We start from the raw sequence: 20,155 nt of genomic DNA on the forward strand, positions 1-20,155 counted from the left end.
TCTAGAATGTGCTTCATATGGTCCTGTCACTTGTTGGAGATATGTTTGTATGGATGTATGTATGTATGTGTGTATTTTTTTTCCCTCCCAAATAGGCTTTAAAAGCTGGGAAGAAAGTGAAACTATCTCATGAAGAAGTTATGCAGAAAATGGGTGAACTCTTTGCCCTGAGGTAGAATTTTCTCTGTAAATAAAATTAATGTATGTGTGTAACAGTCTGAAGAAGACATTCCTGTATGTGTATAGTGAAAAGCAAGCGTGTGCCCTGATGGGAAGTGCACCCACTTTCACCTCACAGATGTTAAGCCGAGGGGGGCTCTTACCCATTAGAGGCGCTTGGGCTGTACTAGGACTGCCCTGCAAGAAATTCTGCGTGCGCCCAGACATCACAATTAATCTACGTTAAATCTACGTAAAGAAGCCCAGTAGATGTTCTTTGTGGGTAGAAAGATATATTCCAGAATTTGGGTAGTGGGAATTCTCAGTAAAAATATCTCATTGCATCTGGAGAATATAATGCTAAGCAAAATAAGCCAGTCAGAGAAAGACCAATACCATATGATTTCACTCGTATGTGGAATTTAAGAAACAAAACAAATGAAGAAAGGGAAAAAAGACGAACCAAAAAACAGACTCTTAACTATAGAGAACAGATGCAGATGGTTGGGGGGGGCGGTTGTAGAAATAGGAGAAGGGGATTAAGAGTACACTTACCATGACGAGCACTGAGCAATGTATCGAATTGATGAATCTCCATATCGTACACCTAGTATAACTAATATAACACTATAAACTACATTGGAATTAAAATAATATATATATTTTATATATATTGGAATTAATATATATATATATTAAAATAATATGTATATATTATTGTATGATATTGCTAAATAGAAGCAAGTGCTACAGAAACATTCTGTACCATGTGTCAACTCTGAGACACGCCGTAAGATGCCGCAGCTGTGACAGATGCAGCGACAATGCTTTTTTATCCCAGGATTAACCTCTTACACTGAAATAACTCCTTTAGCTTTATTGGGTGTGGATTCCGTCACATTCCCTCTAGGGCGTACAGAAAAGGAAAGCAAGAGGGAAGTTAGGGCAATGACAGCTAAGTCACAGCCGACCTGTAAGACCTCATCCGTTTTAAAGATGCCGTCCGTTCTCAGAGATGGGAAGGAACGGTGTCTTAAGACTGACGAAGGACATCAGTGCATCATTTTAAAGAAGTTTCTGAGAAGGTGTTCAGTTTATTCCATTTTTGCAATTTGCCCAGGATTTATGGGATGAAACATCCTGAATCTTGGCGTGCTTCTCACCACGCAGCATCGCTCAGTGTCTTGTCCCTCCAAGTACATGGCACAAGCTGCTAGGGATCGCCGTAAAGAGTTTGAGAGTTGTTCCACATTCCCCTTAGGGATTGGCCTGGAGAGAAGTGGCCCAGGATTTCTTCACCTACGCGTTCCCCAGCTCATCTGAAGCCTTGAGCTCTCTAAGAAGTGGGGTGGAGACAGTCTCTATCCTCTTTTGGTAATGCCAGCAGAATTTGATATGGCAGATGATAATCCTATCAAAACTCAGAAGTTAGGACTAAATATACGTAGGTTTGTGAACAGTTTCTATAGAGTCTTACTGTTCTTATCCTAAGTTTTCTTCTCTTTACCATAAGAGTGCTTGTGTGTGATTAAAAGGAACATGGTAAATCTATGAATAGGTACACGGCAAGTTACAACATTGGGTGAAAAATTAAGTCCAAATTATGTATGGTATGATCCAATTTGTGTAAACAAACAAAAACGAATATTCATCTTTATCTCTCTGTATGCATACCACAACGTGGGTGTGCACACACACATGAATGTATGCATAGAACAGGTCTGGAAGGACACAATAAAGTGTTCATGAGGCCTAAAGGATTTGAGTTGTGTTTTAGGGTAAGAGGGCCAACTACTGTTTCCTGAGTTCTTCTCTAGGGCTTTCTTTGTTATAGTGAACAACTATTTATATGTTACTTCTGTGCCTTAAATTTTCCTTTAAAAGAAAGCATAGGCCTCTTACGGAAAAAGGTAGAAATTAAGAATGTGTGTGTGTATGTGCTTGTCCAGTGTTTGCACAAACACTGGAAGAATAGAGAGTAAGCTTAACAGTGGTTCCGTGTCGTGGGTGGGAGAAAGGGGAAGATGGCAATAAGAATAGGAGTGAGATTTGTCAGTTTACCTTTTCTGTCTTTTTTATTTTTAAGGCATATGATTACCTATCCATCAAAAAATGTGTGTATCTTGCAAAGTAAATGATAACAGAAAAAAGCTCAGAAATTGAAAGCAAAATGAGAGGGTTTTTTTTTTCTAACTACTTCATAAATAACATTAACGTTAAAGATTGAGTTAATTTGGTTGCAAATTTTGAAATTCTTATGTAAATCTTTTTATTTATATATTTCTCAGAAGTATTACAAAGGTCAGCATTAACAAATGTTTTTGTAAAGTACTTTGTAAAAATAAATAAAATAGAGACTGTGATTTTTAATTCAAGATAAAAAAGTTAAAATTTTTGTTTTTTTTTTAAGACACCGTATAAACTTGAGTTCAGACTTCTTGATCACTCCCGATTTCTACTGGGACAGAGAAAACCTGGAACAACTTTATGATAAAACTTGTCAGTTCCTTAGCATTACTCGTAGAGTTAAGGTATGTATTTTGCACTTTTACTGAGAAAGACACATCTCTGCTTATAATTTGTGTGACCATGTGAAAGAGTAAATGTGTTTAACTGGTTTTTGGAGAAATATCTTGTTTGACTTTGATTCAGATAGCTGGATTTCCCCTTCCCCATCTCCTAGATACAGACAGTTTTCACTACATTTCTTTATTGCATCAAAGAATATTCTGATACTTGCTCTGAAGACTAGGTAAAAGTAGTGAGAGTTTAGAGGCCTACTCTTCCTTCAGCAAGCTCTTGTCAAGCCTCAAGCAAGACTTGAACCCAAGAGTTCATGGGTCCCAGGACTGTGATTGTGGCAGCGAGAATAGAAATGAATTCAAGAAAGAATCCTCTAAGACAAATCAAGCAATTGGCTCATGGGAGGCCAGGGACAGGGAAGAGTCAAGGATGACTGATGTTTGCCCATGAGTGACAGGTAGGAAGATGGCAGAACACAGACAGGTGGGGCCAGGGGAGTGGGGGAGCAAAATTTAAGATATGTTGAGAATAAGTGGCAGGAAGCCATCCAATGAGAACCATCACGGAAGCACTTAGAAGCATGGAAGCAAAATTGAGAAGAGTGACATAGGTAACAAGAGAATGATGAAAGTGGGTGGAGGTGGTCATGATGGAGATAAACCACATGGGGAAGGAGAGTAGGAAACAGAATGGATGTTGTATGATGTGTGCACGTAGTTCTATGACCTTTCATTACGTTGAGGTCCACGTAACCACACGGTCGAATGCAGAGCTGTTCTGTCACCACAAAGATCTCCTTGACCTGCCCCTTTCTGGTCACACCCCCTCCGCTCCCCACCATCCCGAACCCCTGGTATGAGTAATCTATTCTCCATCTCCATAATTTTGTCATTTTGAAAATGTTCTATAAATACAATCATACAGTGTGCGATTTTTAAAACTGACCTTTTTTTGTTGAGCATAATGCCCTTGCCATCCATCTAATTTGTCGCCTGTGCCAAACCCTGCCCTCCTGTGCGTTACTTAAACATTTTTTGGAATTCCATTTTGATTTATCTATCTGTATATTTTTAGTATAACTCTTTGCATAGATATTTAGTGGTTGCCCTAGATATTATATTATACATACATAGCTTATCACAGTCTACTGGTTTTAACATTTTACCAGATTAAATCAAGTACAGAAATCTGCTATCCTTTACATCCCTTTACCCTCCACCATTTACAGTATAATTGTCTGAACTGTTCTTCTGCAGATACCGAGAACTCCATCGCTGTTACAATTTTTGCTTTTTTTTTTATTTTTTTTTTTATTTTTTTTATTTTTTTTTATTTTTTTAAAGATTTTATTTATTTATTTGAGACAGAGAGAATGAGAGAGAGAGCACATGAGAAGGGGGAGGGTCAGAGGGAGAAGCAGGCTCCCTGCAGAGCAGGGAGCCTGATGCGGGACTCGATCCAGGGACTCCAGGATCATGACCTGAGCCGAAGGCAGTCGCTTAACCAACTGAGCCACCCAGGCGCCCAATTTTTGCTTTAACCATCAAATATAATTTAGAAAACTCAGGAGAAGGAAATTCTATTGTATTTACCTATATTTTTACTCTTTCTGTCATTCTTTTTTCCTTCATGATGTTCCATGATTTCTTTTATTGATTCCTTGCTGTTTCAAGAACATTTTTTAGTTATTCCTTTAGGATAAGTCTGTAGAAACACATTCTCCTAGTTGTCCTTTCTCTGAGACTCTCTTGATTTCCCCTTCCTTCCGAAGGATATTTTCACCAGCTCTAGGATTCTGGGCTGACCATTCTCTTCCAGCACCCGAAAAATGCTGTGGCATCTAGTTCCGGGCTGCTGGGTTTCTGATGGGATAATGTGAACGTCAGGTCCTTTCTTACACTCCCACACATATGTGAGGCTCTGTTCACCTGTTTTCTAGTCTGTTGCCTCTGTGTTGTTCATATGGGATAATTTCCATCGATCTGTCTTTGAGTTCACGGATTCTTTTCTTCATCACCCTCATTCTGCTGCTGAGCCCATCATTGGGTTTTTTATTTTGCTTATTGTATCTTTCAGTTCTAAAATTTTCCTATGATTCTTCTTATGCTTTCTATCTCTTTGCTGGGACTTTGGTTGTTTTTTTTTTTTTTTGGTCATTTGTTTCAAGCATGTTCATAATGCTTATTGAAGCAGTTTTATAATGACTGCTTTAAAATTCTTGTCAGATAATTTCAGCATCTGATTTATCTTGATGTTAACATCAACTGATTATCTTTTCTCAGTCCCTCCCACTAAGTTAGTACCTCCAGTTTCCGTCATTGCCTCAAGTGTTACGTTCAAGTGTTTTTGCTTCATATACAAGGACCTTCGTGTTCTCTCCTCTTTTTCAATCTTATTTCCTACCACTTCCCCACATTCATCCTATGCCTCATCAAAAATAAATGACTTATGGGGCGCCTGGGAGGCTCAGTTGGTTGAGCATCCAGCTCTTGATTTTGGCTCAGGTCATGATCTCAGGGATGTGGGATCAAGCCCTGCATCGGGCTGTCTCCCTCCCCCAGCTTGTGCGCATAGGCCCTCTCTCTCAAACAAATAAATAAAATCTTAAAAAAAAAAAAAATGACTTACAATTTCAGTAGCTCACCGTGGCTTCTGGAATGCTATGGCAGCTCTGGTATCGACGTATTTTTCTCCAGGCCAGACATTTCCCCTTGAATAACAACATCGAAGTTACCTTAGTTGTCACTGAGCTATGTGGTCCCAGCTACAGTTGTCACTGACCCTGTCACCACCTCTGCCTGTGTGAGCAGCTGCCAGCACAGGACAGCGGAGGTCACTGCCAGCAGTCAGGGAGAGAGGCCCGTCCTTAACCATGTCACTTTTAGCTGACATGAAAAGATTGATCAGTGATACTATAAGATTCAAGTTTCAGTGGATTCCAAAATGGTTTTGGAGACTAAATGTCTAACTAGACACGATTTGACAATCCAGGTGTCTGGTCAGACCTGAAAAGCATTGGACTTGCATGGTTGTGGATTGGGCTGAAGTTCCAGAGGCTCTAAAAGGGATGCCAAAAGCTTTACAGAGCTGAGGGATCTCCTTTGATTGTATTAGTTAGCGGTCTACGGCCATACCACCCTGAACGCGCCCGATCTCGTCTGTTATTAGTTAGCTATTACTGTGAAACGAATTGTTCTAAAACCGACTGGCTTAAAACAGCACTGTGTCAAACCCTGCCTTACAGTCTATGCGTCAGGAACCCGGGTCCAGCCTAACCAGGGCCTCCGAGTCTCTCTCAAGGCTGCAGTAATCTCAGGGATCAGCTGGGATGGTGAACTTGCTAGTTAACCCACGTGTTGTTGACAAGACAGGGTTCCTCTCAGGGTGTTGGGCTGAAGCCTCAGTTCCTCACAAGCCGTTGACCAGAGGCCTCCCTCAGTTCCCTGCCCCATAGTCTTCTCTGGGGAGCAAGCACCTCCCAATGTGGCAGCTTGTTTCATCAGCCTGAGCAGGTGAGAGACGGGGGCAGAGCACTACCAAGACAGGACTCACAGTCTCTTGTAACCTCATCACAGCAATTACAGCCTATCACTTTCGTTGTATTCTTTTTGTTAGAAACAAGTCCCTGGGCCCAGACCACAGTCCAGGGAAGGGGGTAGACGAGGACCTTTGGGTGGCATCTTAGAAGTCTGCCTAATACAGACTTCAGATTTTGAAAAAGGTGGAGAAAATGTTAGAAACCTACTTAGTAAGCACTATGACCCCCAACATCCTCACAGTGCTGTTACTTTAAAGATTCCCTGCTTCCTGCCACCACCAGAACTGCCAGCAAGCATCACTGGTCTCATGTTCTGAATCATCAGTAAGCCAACTGCCACTGCCCCGTGGCTTGGGCAAGAAGGTTGATGCCAAAGAAATGATCTGATCTTTCACCTGGAAGGTGGCTGTTTTTGTGTCTCTCCTCCCTACGCAAGATGGAATTATTGGCATCAAGTCTACAACTGAGGACACCTTGAGTGAGGAATACCTTGACAACCGAAAGGTCAGCTAATTCATGGCTAAGATCAAGTGCAAACATAAGAAAAACATCAGTGAGAACAAAAGGGCTCCATAGGCTTCTCCCCCTCTACTCGTAGTATGCTGAGTACCCCCTGTCTTCCAGTATGAAGGCCAGGTTGAGACTGAGTCCCTTCATGAAAGGATTGACGTGTAACCACCGCCACACGTCAGCAGTTGGGAGAATCAGATGCTAACCCAGTCTCTGGCACCCTAGACCCGTGGAGAAAGCCCCATGCAGTGCCAGCCAGACAAGGCACCAGTCCCTCTGGGTGGCTGTATTTATAGCCCCAAGATTTAACATCTCCTATGAGAAGAAGTAAAATTGCATTTATTCACAGATGACAGGATCTTATATGTAGAATGTCCTGAAGAATCTACAGAAAAGCTACTACAGGGACGCCTGGGGGGCTTAGTCAGCTGGGCGTCTGCCTTCAGCTTGGGTCGTGATCCCAAGGGTCCTGGGATCGAGCCCCGCATCGGGCTCCCTGCTCAGCGGGAAGCCCGCTTCTCCCTCTGCTCCTCCCCCTGCTTGTGCTCTCTCTCTCTCTCTCTTTCTCTGACAAAATCTTAAAAAAAAAAAACTACTAGAACAAATGAGTGAATTTATCAAGGTTGCAGAATCCAAGGTCACTATATAAAAAATAATTCGCTTTCTTTATACTACCAATGAACAATTGGAAAATGAAAATTATGAAATACCATTTACAATAACATCAAAACGTCAGATTACTTAGGAATAAATTTTATTTATTTTTTTTATTTTTTTTTTAAAGCTTTTATTTATTTATTTGACAGAGAGAGAGTGAGAGAGGGAACACAAGCAGGGGGAGTGGGAGAGGGAGAAGCAGGCTTCCTGCTGAGCAGGGAGCCCGATGCGGGGCTCGATCCCATGACCCTGGGAACATGACCTGAGCTAAAGGCAGATGCTTAACGACTGAGCCACCCAGGTGCCCCTTAGGAATAAATTTTTTTTAAAAAGATTTTGTATATTTATCTGACAGAGAGCACAAGCAGGGGGAGCAGCAGAGGGAGAGGGAGAAGCAGGTTTCCCACTGAGCAGGGACCCCGACACAGGGCCCAGTCCCAGGACCAAAAGCAGACGCTTAACGACTGAGCCACCCTGGCACCCCTCAGGAATAAATTTTTTTTTTAAATAAGATCTGTACCCTGAAAACTACAAAACATGGCTAAGAAACTAAATGAATGAAGACCTATACCTACCATGTTTGTAAAACAGACGACTCAATGTTATAAAGATGTTACTTCTGGAAATTGACCTGTGGATTCAACTCAATCCCTATCAAAATCTCAGCAGGCTTTTTTTATTTTAGAAGTAACAAGCTGAGGGGCGCCTGGGTGGCTCAGTTGGTTAAGCGACTGCCTTCAGCTCAGGTCATGATCCTGGAGTCCCTGGATCGGGTCCCACATCAGGCTCCCTGCTCAGCAGGGAGTCTGCTTCTCCCTCTGACCCTCCTCTCTCTCATGCTCTCTGTCTCTCATTCTCTCTCTCGCAAATAAATAAAATCTTAAAAAAAAAAAAAAGAAGTAAGCTGATTTTAAAATGTAAATGCAAGGGGCCTAAACTAGCCAAAGCAGTTTCGAAGAAAGGACAAAATTGTAGGACTTTTATTATCTGATTTTAAGACTTGAAGTAAATCAAGCTGCAGTAATCAAGATATTTGAATATTGGCATAAGAACAGACATAAAGATTAGTGGAACAGAAGAGAGTTGAGAAATACACATATAAGCCATTGATTTTTTTTAAAGATTGTATTTATTTGAGAGAGACAGTGCACCAGCAGGGGTGGGGGCAGAGGGAAAGGGAGAAGCAGACTCCCTGCTGAGCAGGGAGCCCGATACGGGACTTGATCCCAGGACCCTGGGATCATGACCTGAGCCGAAGGCAGATGCTTAACTGACTGAGCCACCCAGGCGCCCAAGCAATTGATTTTTGACAAATATAAATCAGTTCAGTAACGAAGGGATAATATTTTCAACAAATGGTGCTGGAACAATTGGATAGCTGAACTCTATCCTTTAATTCACACCATTTTAAAATGGATCAGAGAGGGCGCCTGGGTGGCTCAGTTGGTTAAGCGACTGCCATCGGCTCAGGTCATGATCCTGGAGTCTGGGAATCGAGTCCCGCCCAGCCCGCTTCTCCCTCTGACCCTCCCCCCTCTCATGCTCTATCTCATTCTCTCTCTCAAATAAATAAATAAAATCTTTAAAAATAAGAATAAAATGGATCAGAGACCTAAATATAAAAGCTAAAATTATAAAACTTCAGAAAGAAAATATAGGAGAAAAGCCTCATGACCTTTAGCCAGGCAAAGATTTCTTAGGACAAAAAAAAAAGCATGAATCTTGGGGGAAAAACTTCATGAGTTGAACTTCATCAAAACTAAAAAACTGCTCTTTGAAAGACACTGTTAAGAATATGAAAAGGCAAGCCACAGGCTGGGAGGAAACATTCTCAGTAGACATACCCGACAAAGGACTTATCCAGCATATACAAAGAACTCTTCCTACTCAATGGTTAAAGGACAGCCCAGTTTTTTTAAATGGGCAAAAGAGGGGTACCTGGGTGGTTCAGTTGGTTAAGCAGCTGCCTGTGGCTCAGGTCATGATCCCGGGGTCCAAGTGTAGGGCTGTCTGCTCAGTGGGGAGACTGCTTCTCCCTCTGCCCCTCCCCCTGCTCACTGTCACTCTCTCGCTGGCTCTCTCTCAAGTAAATAAATAAAAATTAAAAATAAAAATAAAAAATATATATAAATGGGCAAAAGATTTGAACAGACACCTCACAAAAGAAAATAATGTAAATGACCAAATGAGCATGAAAAGATGTTCAACGTCCTTGCTCACCAAGGAAGTGCAATTAAAACTACAATGTGATTTCACTACACACCCATTAGAATGGCTAAAATTTAAAAGACTAATGCCAAGTGTTAATAAGGATGTGGAGCAATTGGAACTTCTTTACTTGTGGGAATATAAATTGGTACAACAGCTTGGCAGTTTTTCATAAAATTAACCATTGTCTTAGTAAAGGAGTCAACAATTCTACTTCTCTAACTATTTTACCCAGGAGAAATGAAAACACATGTCCTCACACTGTCATACACAAATGTTCACAGAAGCTTTATTCATAATAGCCCAGAACTGGAAGCAGTCAGGTGCCCATCGGTAGGTGAGTGGATAAACAAATTGTGGCATATCCATACAGTGAATACCACTCAGCAACAATAAGTTAATTACTGACCCATGCCACAACATGGGTGAATATCAGAATCATGCCAAGTGAAAAAATCTAGACACAAAAACATGTGCTATTGTATTTATGGGATCTAGAAAGGTAATTCGAATCAATAGGTACAGAAAGTAGATCAGTGATTCCCTGGAGCTGGGGAGGGGGTGAGTGGATGGGGCTATAGTTTGCAGAGGAGCACAAGGGAACTTTTGGGGGTGATGGAAATGTGTGGGCAGTTACAAGGGTATCCACTTGTCAAAAGTCTTCCAATTGTGTACTTAGAATGGCTGCGTTTTATCCTACGTAAATTATGCCTCAGTAAAGCTAATTTGAAAATAAAGCATCTTGTGAGAATTCTGTAATAACAGACTAAACAAAAACATCAGTGTTGATGAGACACATTCACTGGGGACAAATTTGAGAGCACTGAGTTACTGCTCTTGGATGTCTCTTTTTCTCTTGGAATGGAGACTCGTGATGGAATCATGATCAGTGTGATGAGGTATAAAGTCATTGCCACCAGGCAGATGCAGACCTTCTCTAGCTCTTCTGATACTCAGCCTGCTGTGCTTACCTGAGTCAATAAAAGTGGCTGAGCAATAACCAAGATAACCAGCTGCTTCCCCAGCCCATCCTGTCTTCCCTCAAATCATGGTTCTGTAATACTGATGTCCAAAGTGTCCTTCACATGTCCCTCGTGGACAAGACTACAGAAAAGGAGAAACAAGATCATGGTCACCAATTATGAAGGTGGTTTGAAGGTATTGTTCAGAGGAGAAGTATAAAGATAAGGATGTCTTTCAAGAACTTACTCAACATGAGTGGTACGTTCAACAGGAATGCCAGAGTTGAAGATGAGAAAGGTCCAAGCAGGATCAATAATGAAGACGAAGTACAATGAAATAATCAACCAGCGGGACAAAAATCAAACTGCTAAGAAGGAAGGGGAAACCTGGACAAAGTGCCACTGCATCATCACTCTGCTAATCCAGGAGGGACACCTCCAGTGGAGACACCATTGGAGGGCTGATTGAGTAGCCCAGAGAGCCGGTGGGGTGGAGTCCAGTCAGTCCCCAAATTGGAAAAGTCCTGGAACAAGTCAGTTCTGTGGCAGTTTTTTTTAAAAAATCTCATATGAACTAGATATAATGAAAGTACTACTGCCTTCTCAGTCCTTAACTCAGTGCATTGGGAGAACGCATACATTGCAGTTAATCAGAATAAAAATTAGAGTCTTTTTAAATTTCACACCATCGTAGATCCATCTGTAGCTGATTTTCAAGTTGATGTGATTTGATTCGTTTGGTACCTTTGAGCCGGGACCATCCCTGGTTGCATTTTGCCTAATGAGCCCAAGTGTCACGTCCTTGGGCAGGTTTCCCATCTGGTCTGTGCCTCTGTGCTTACGGAGTACTTTGTACGAATCCCTCGCGTGCAGCCCTGACACACTGCATCTTCGTGTTCTGATTACGTGTACAGACCGGGTTCCTGGTGAGGGCCTTCTTCCGGTTCACAGACCGCCACCTTCTTACTGTGTCCTCACGTGGCAGGAGAGAGAGTGCTGTCTCGTGGCCCCTCCTCTTCCTGTAAGGACCCTGATTCCATCACACTAATTCATCCATGCCCTCATGACCCCATCTATACCTGATCACCTCCCAAATGCCCCATCTCCAAATACCTTAGGGATTAGGGTTCCACCATAAGAATTTAAGGGGGACACAAACATTAATTCCATAATACCAGCAGTCCCTGAAACTCCACTTTATTTTTTCTTTAGGAGCTAAAATTCAAGATTCATTTTAATTATCTTTATAAATTACATATTTCTACCACATCTTTATTGGATTCTAAGTTAGGAACTGGGGCAAGATAGCTAAAAGTAGAAGAAGCAACGTATTAGGGGGGAAAGGGACTTATAGGAAATTGGAGCTACACTCGTGGGATTCCCCCTCTCCTTCCTTAAAACAAAGTAGCAAAAGGGATAGAAGCTACTTTCCTCCTAAATATCTAAATATAGATGGGCACACCAGAGACGGAGGGATTATTTGGCTCATGGGCCCAGAGGGCAAGGGATGTGGATTGGGACCTCTAGCGGGTAGATGGCTGCGGGGCATGATGGCCACATGGGTTTGAACTACATTTCACTTTATCTAATGGACTTGGACATTCTGTTTCTGAAAACTCATTACATAGCAACTAAAACTTTCGCTCATCAGAATTCCTTTGGTAACTGACAGTTTTTATGGAACTCTCCTCACATCTCACATCCCACTGAATCTGTCTCCCCTTTAGCAGAGGTACCCAATTATCATTACCGTCGCCACCTTCGTGGTTTGATTGAGTTGTTACAGCTAATTGTTCATTTCCCAGGCCCACTCTGAGCCATCTTTTTGGTGTTAAGTCTTCCACGAGTTACCAAGCATACTTAAAAGTTCCCAGACTATGCTTCTCAGCGTATTTTCCTTTTTTTTTTTAAGATTTTATTTATTTATTTGAGAGCGAGAGAGAGCACGAGCAGGGGGTTGGGGGGGTGAGAGAGGGGGAAGAGAGAAGCAGACTTCCCATTGAGCAGGGAGCCCAATGCAGGGCTCGACCCCAGGACCCCGGGATCATGACCTGAGATGAAGGCAGATGCTTCACTGACTGAGCCCCACAGGCGCTTGTCTCAGCAGCACTCCTCTTCGGTTCCATGACTTCCTGATGATTTTCAAATATGTACCTCAGTGCTCTGCTTGCCTTCCAGGTGTTTCCCGTTGCCTACTAAATCGCACACGTCTTCCACACTGACATTCCACACTGACATATCTCGTAGTGTCCCTTTGAGAGTCAATTCTCTGAGTCACTCCACACTAGAATGTCGGCTCCCTGAGATCAGAGACCAAGATTATTTTCTTCCCTGTTACCTTCCCAGTTCTCACGTAGAGCACATGCTCAGTAAATATTTGTAGAATTAATCGGTGATTAAGATTTCAAAATGAACCCAGAAAACACTGAACCTTCTCTATTCTCCCTTTCGGCTTGTGGCAGGACCACTGGCCTCCTCCCTCTGTCAGTCAACCAGAAAACTGAAAGGCATAGTGGTTTCCTCTTTCTCCTTCACCCTCCACGTCCAGTCACACTGCCCTTTTCATTTTCTTCTCAGTGTCATTCGTTCATTAACAGATATTTACGGAAAGTCTGCATGATAGGCCCTGGGCTGGTGAAACTGGGGGATGCCATACTGACCCCTGCCTTCAGGCCCCCCGCCTATAACACTCCTGCTGCTGCTCCCCCACTTCTCTCCCCCGGACTATTCTCAGACCTTCTTGACTGCCCCCCAGCCTCTCTGCTGGACCCTTTAGCTGGAAGGCAGAGATGTGTCTGTGTTATTCACCACTCCCTCTCCTCTGCCCAGCACAATATAGTCCACACAACCAATATTTGAAGACTGAACAAAGGACCCCACATTACCTACAGAATAAAATTCCAACATTGCAGCATGGTGTAGTAAGTTTCTCTTGCTGCTGTAACAAATTATCCCAAACTGGCTTAACATGAATGTATTGTATGACAGCTCTGTAGGTCAGAAGTCTAACATAGTCTCTGAGCCAAAATCAAGGTGTTGGCAGCGCTGTGTTCCTTTCTGGAGGCTCTGTGTAGGAAAAGGTGCTTTCCTTGCCTTTTGCAGTTCCTACAGGCTGCCCACATTCCTTGGCTTGGAGCCCCTTCCATGTAACAGATGAGTTGAGGGCTCCTCACGTGGCATCACTTTCCTAAGCTCTTATACTTGCCAGTTCCACTTTTAAGGACCCCTGTGATTCCACTGGACCCTCCCCACTCCCAGGATAATCTAGGTTTATCTCCCTGTCAAGGTCAGCTGATTTCCAGCATTAATTCCATACGCAGTCGTAACTCTCCTTTGCCATGTCCTATTCACAGGTCCCAGGAATTAGGGTCTACAGTTCCTCTCACAATTTGGCACTAACTTACCTTTTTAAACCTCATTTTCAAGTACTTCCTTCCAGGACTCTAGGATCATGACCTGAGCCAAAAGCAGGCGTTTAACTGACCGAGCCACCCAGGTGCCCGGCACCTGCCTATTTAGAGCCCACTTCACATTTACCACCTCTGTGATACCATCCCTGTTTTCTCGTGCTCCCTCATCCGTGTGCATGTAACCTGCGTGACTCTATAGCTAAATGAAATAGGAAGCATGCGCTAATGGGGACTCTGTTGCTTGCACACCACAGAAAAGTTTGAACGAGTTGACCTGTCACCATGTACTGCTGAGAAGAACAAGGCTAGAGTGAGGGAATGGGGAACGTCTGTCGCACAGACCCAATTAAATCAATCAGGACTCTTTCCTCAGCACCTTCCCCAAGATGCCAAGTTGGCCTCCTTGTGGCCTTCTCTGTGGGAATGGGAGCAATGGATGTGGGAGGAGGGAATGTCCAAGTTACATTTCACTCTGCCTGGCAGCTTCAAAGAATTGGGACATGTGTTCAAGCTTTGGCCAACCATATGAGGAGGGAAGTGGGCATTATGATGGGCTAAGCCTGGTCTTATAGCCACCCCTTCACCCTGGGGCTTTTGGGGGGAGCGCTGGGGAGGGTGTCAGGTACGTGCTGAGATCATGGTTGGCCACATCAGGTGGTTGAAAATAGTGGAAGAGTAACTCCCCAAAGTGTAGGGGGCAGGAGGGAAGGGTGCTGGGCTGCCAGCAGATGGCTGTGAGGCAGAATGAAGTAAGTGCTAAAACAAGGAAACCAAGTGCTTTAGGAGCACCTAGGAAAGAGCAGGCTGGGAAGGCAGAGATGCCATCCTCTGAAGCGTGACTGGACCAAATGACCTGGGATTGTTTCATGGTATTGAGAAGGCAATGGATGGTAAAATGTTTAAAGCTATTGAACAGGGGAGTGACATGATCCAATCCAACTGCTTAGAATGAGAACTCTGATGCCAGTGGGGGGCGGGGGAGTGGATCTGTTCTTAACAAATAATGAATATTTCATGAAGACCTCCTATGTAGTATTAAGGAATGCTAAGAAGGGGATAGATTCAAGACTGTCCCCATGGGACATAACTGTAGGGAGTGGGAATTAGAGATCAAAGATCTCCACCCCAGGGGCACCTGGGTGGCTCGTCCGTTGAGCGACTGCCTTCAGCTCAGGTCACGATCCCAGAGTCCCAGGATCGAGTCCCATGTTGGGCTCCCTGCCCAGAGGAGAGTCTGCTTCTCCCTCTGCCTGCTGCTCCCCCTGCTTGTGCTCTCTCTTCTCTCTCTCTCTCAAATAAATAAATAATCTTAAAAAAAAATAGTCTCCACCCCAGGTGACTGGGAAGACAGCATGACCTGATCAGAGAAAGGGAACCCAGGCCAAAGGGATAGACTTGGACAGGATGTCAGTTTTAGTTTTTTTTTTTTTTTTTTTTTTTTTTTAAAGATTTTTTTAAATTTATTTATTTGAGAGAGAGAGAATGAGAGAGAGAGCACATGAGAGGGGGGAGGGTCAGAGGGAGAAGCAGACTCCCTGCCGAGCAGGGAGCCCGATGCGGGACTCGATCCAGGGACTCCAGGATCATGACCTGAGCCGAAGGCAGTCGCTTAACCAACTGAGCCACCCAGGCACCCATGTCAGTTTTAGTTTGAGAAACATTAAATTTGAGGTTCGGTCAGGAAATCCATAAGATGTTTTATAGGCAGTTAGAAATTCAGTCAGAGAACAACCAGAATTAAACAGTTATATTTGGGAGTAGAAAAGAGTTAGTAGTTTAAGTCTTTCCCAAACTGTGGGATACATATACTTGTCCAAGAGATGAATTTAGGTGACACATGGACCCTGAACTAGTTTGGTTTTAGTGGTTTAGTGGCTCCTGATGGGCCCTCTAGTGTATGCTACTCCCCTTTCCCTGGCGTCAGGCTCAGCTTCCTGTAGGTAACACTGTTTCACATCACACTGTTGTCCATTTATGGCGATGACAGTTTACCTTTAAAATAAACATATTAAGCAAAGTCTTTTGGAAATGATGTAATAGTACTGGTACATACACCTCACAGAAATAGTGATGGTGGGATGCAAAGTGACCGAAGTTTAGGGAGCGTCTACACAAACCGAAGTGGATGAGATGGTGCAAGCAGAGCGTAGAGCTAGAAGACAAGAAGGACAAGATCAGGACTTTGGGAAATGTCATCTAAAGGCAAGAGGAGGTAGAGGAAACGCAGGAAAAGATGCCGGTCAGAGGTAGAACGTAGATCTTAGCGGAGAAAAAGCCAAAGGAAGTGTGCATTTCAAGGTGGTATCAAATGCTTGAGTTCACTGAGGTTTAGAACCAAGAAAAGTTGTTAGATTCACTAACTCGGAGACATTTGGAAGTTCCAGAAGAGTTGTAATATGCAATTTCTAAGGGCTAAAGAATAAACTCGGTGATGAGGAAGTGGAGGAAGAACGCGTCTGTTTAGTCAGAGGTGAAAGAAAATGGAAGAGGGTCAGGCCCACACCTTGAAGAGAGAAGCGAGCCTGAGGATGAGCATGTTTATAGACCAAGATCCGAGCAGCCAATAGAAACAGAAAGGAGGGGAGCAAAGGAGGACAGAAGGCGGCACTGTGCTAAGCATTTACACAGAGGAGAAACTAGGGGATGGCCATAAAGGCAGGAAGCTTATGACTGTGGTCCCTTGTATTCTCATTATTGAGGCCGTTTATCTGATTTTTAAGAATTTATTTATTTGAGAGAGAGGGAGGGAGGAAAGAAAAAGCACAAGTGGGGATGGGGTGCAGAGGGAGAGGAAGAAGCCGACTCCCCACTGAGCAGGGAGCAGGACATGGGGCTGGATCCCAGGACCCTGAGATCATGACCCGAGTGGAAGGCAGATGCTGAAGCGACTGAGCCACCCAGGCGCCCCCGGGGCAGTCTTGTGCTCTGTGTACAAGCACAGTACATATACACATAGTACATATGGTACGCTGACGGAAGTCAGGCCCCAAACATGCGTCTGTGATGATTGTCTCAAATTTCCAGACCAAACCCACGCCCTCAGCATGCCCCATAAGTAATCAAGGGGAATCAAACTATTTTAAAAAAGGTTTCCAGACTTCTTCCAATTTCCAAGAAAGTGAGATAGAGATTAAGGAGGTACAACTACCAGTGGTCACATCCAAGTCTTAAATTCAAAGGTTCTGTTTTCTGGGGGCGCCTGGCTGGCTCATTCTGTAGAGCATGTGACTCTTGATCTCGGGGGTCATGAGTTCAAGCCCCACATTGGGTGTAGAGGTTACTTAAAAATAAAATCTTTTAAAAAAACAAAAACCCCAAAGATTGTTTTCTGTGACCCTGCCCCAACCAGCGTGCGGCGGGGCATCGGAACCCAGAAGCTCTGCAGTTCAGCACTAAAAGCAGTGCCAACTAGTGGCAAGTGTGCAGCAGGTCAAATGGTACGGTTTGGAGGTTTGCGCAGAACCTGAACGATTTTAGGAAGTAATCAGTTTTTATCGTCTTTTGGGCGTTTCAGCCACAGTGCATGTTTCCAATTTGCCTTTCTTAACTACTAAACTCCCAAGGCCAGCTACCAAAAACTAGGACTCAAAAACTTTATTTTTTACGGGGCGCCTGGGTGGCTCAGTCGTTAAGCGTCTGCCTTCGGCTCAGGTCATGATCCCAGAGTCCTGGGATCGAGCCCCGCATCGGGCTCCCTGCTCTGCGGGAAGCCTGCTTCTCCCTCTCCCACTCCCTCTGCTGGTGTTCCCTCTCTCGCTGTGTCTCTCTGTCAAATAAATAAATAAAATCTTTAAAAAAAAAAAAACAAAAACAAAAAAAAAAACTTTATTTTTTACATCTTCCATCAAAATCTCAGGAATGCAAGAGCTTCAGTAGGTAAAGTACTTCTTGCAGTTCAATCTGCATTACAGTGTCTCTAGATGGACTCACAAGACGCAGGCTCACATTGGCAGGTTGCCTTGGGGAGAGAACTGAGCAAGAATTGGAGGATAAATTCTGTTTACCTATTTCAGACTTTTGGAATTTTGATATGTGACGTTACTTAGTTCTTAAAATTGTTTAAATATAAATACAGGGTACTTCCTAAGATATTTCTAATGCAGGTTATGAATGAAAAACTTCAGCACTGCATGGAGCTGACAGATCTAATGCGGAATCACCTGACTGAGAAGAGGGCACTCCGCCTGGAGTGGATGATCGTAATCCTTATCACCATCGAGGTAAATAGATGAAAATAAGGGCACCTGGCTGGCTCAGTCAGTGGAGTATGCCACTCTTGGTCTCGGGGCTGTGAGTTCAAGCCCCATATTGGGTGTAACTAAAAAAAATAATAATAATAAAAAATAAAAGGAAAATAAAGATAATTTGACATAGAAAATGACAGTGGAAAAGAGCATGGCTTTGTTCTAATTAGTCTGTTTAGAAGTGAGGCCAAGTTTCAAGTGACTGTGGTAATATCGCAAATGCACAAAGTGTGATTTTTGGAGGAGTTCTGTATTTGAAGATAGCATGTAGAGAAAGCTCTAGCTGCAAATTTATAATGTACAACCTAGCAGCAAGTACCTTTGCCTCACATCTGCAGCTTGCCATGTGGGAAAGACTTCAGGAGCATTTTTCATTAATCACAATTTTGGAAAAATCGTTTTAGTTTTTACCAGTAATTTGCTATGAAATTAATCTCACTTTTTATCACCCTAAGGTAATGTTTGAGCTGGGACGAGTATTTTTTCTGATCAAGTGATAACCAGAGAAAAGTATCAGTGCAAGAGATATTCAAGTTCTACAATCAAAAATAAATGCTCACTTTTGAGGGAATCTCTTATTTAATTGGTATTTAATATTTTTTAATCAAGAAGTTGTGATGATCTTTTTCAGCTCCTATATGTATTGCTGCTTGAATAAAAATTATGAAGAAGCTGGTGTTTGGGTCTTTAACACAGAATTTGAAAGGAAGATATTTTAAAAGAACTATAGAAAGCTTAACACCTAGGAAATCTAGGCAAAGATACTTATTAAAGCCAAAAGGCTTAGATTTTGGACACTATCCCTCACCTGTCTCCAGGAAATCCCAATCCCAGCCCTAAAGAGAACCGTACAGGAAACTCTGGAGTGTTGAAATAAATACGTAAGACAGGTTTGTGATGACAAGAATGAATTTTATATACCTACTTTGGATGGCGTAATTTCAGTATGCCTGCTCACTGGCACTTCATTTATCGGTACTATCCATGCCTTTACTACCAATCTAGTCAAAATATTCTTCCCACACATTTTTTTTTAGTTTCACACACTTTCGGGAAATGAAAAAATGCCAAGAACAAAGAACTTGATATTTATGTGCTTACCATCTTGAATTGATAAACATGTTTAAAAAGCGGGGCACCTGGGTGGAACAGTTAAGTGTCCAACTCTCGGTTTCGGCTCAGGTTGTGGTCTCCGGGTCGTGAGATCGAGCCCCGTGTTGGGCTCTGCCCTCAGCACATAGCCTGCTTGAGGCTCTCCCTCCCCCCTCGCCCCCCATGCTCTAAAATAAATCTTTAAAAAGTAAATTTCTTGGGGCGCCTGGGTGGCTCAGTCGTTAAGCGTCTGCCTTCGGCTCAGGTCATGATCCCAGGGTCCTGGGATTGAGCCCCGCATTGGGCTCCCTCCTCCTCGGGAAGCCTGCTTCTCCCTCTCCCATTCCCCCTGCTTGTATTCCCTCTCTCGCTGTGTCTCTGTCAAATAAATAAAATCTTTAAAAAATAAATAAAATTTCTTTTTATCTTCATTTTTATGCATAACCCCCACTTGTCCCATATGCTTCCCACCACAATGAATTTAAATGTTCTATTTTTTTCATACATTATAGTGCACCGTTAAATAGGGGGTTAGATGTACCCACCCCCCAGTTGAAAATCTGTATTATCTTTGACTCCCCCAAACTTTACTAATAGCCCATTGACCAGAAGACGTACCAATAAGTCAATTAACACATTCGTTATATTTTTTACTGTATTCTTACAAATAAGGCAAGGTAAAGGTTGAGAAAATGTATTTATATACTGTATGTACTGTATGGAAAAAATCCATCTGCATATAAATGGAACTGTGAAGTTCAATGAAACCTGTTATTCAAGGTTTATATCCATGAATACAGTATTAGTGTTCTAAATTGAGACACTTATTTTGCAACTTAACTGCTACACAGA

At 42.9% G+C, this 20,155-nt stretch overlaps 1 protein-coding gene across 6 annotated transcripts in view; it reads left to right on the plus strand.

The window, feature by feature from the left end:
• RMND1 (required for meiotic nuclear division 1 homolog) overlaps window positions 1–18,882 on the plus strand; it is a 42,125-nt gene extending 23,243 nt beyond the window's left edge. For 5 of the 6 annotated variants that reach the window (XM_078054570.1, XM_078054572.1, XM_078054571.1 and 2 more), the window contains 4 exons: window positions 96–172; window positions 2,570–2,690; window positions 18,071–18,187; window positions 18,667–18,882. In XM_078054570.1, coding sequence (XP_077910696.1) covers window positions 96–172; window positions 2,570–2,690; window positions 18,071–18,187; window positions 18,667–18,708 — 357 coding nt within the window. In that variant the 3' untranslated portion in view covers window positions 18,709–18,882. Of the gene's footprint in view, window positions 1–95; window positions 173–2,569; window positions 2,691–6,502; window positions 7,123–18,070; window positions 18,188–18,666 lie in introns of those variants that run through there. The other variant, XM_078054573.1, reaches the window with a different exon arrangement.
• The last annotated feature ends 1,273 nt before the right edge of the window (window positions 18,883–20,155 follow it).

Source organism: Halichoerus grypus, chromosome 9, assembly GCF_964656455.1.
Source record: "Halichoerus grypus chromosome 9, mHalGry1.hap1.1, whole genome shotgun sequence".
In the NCBI taxonomy this organism is placed as follows: Eukaryota; Metazoa; Chordata; class Mammalia; order Carnivora; family Phocidae; genus Halichoerus; species Halichoerus grypus.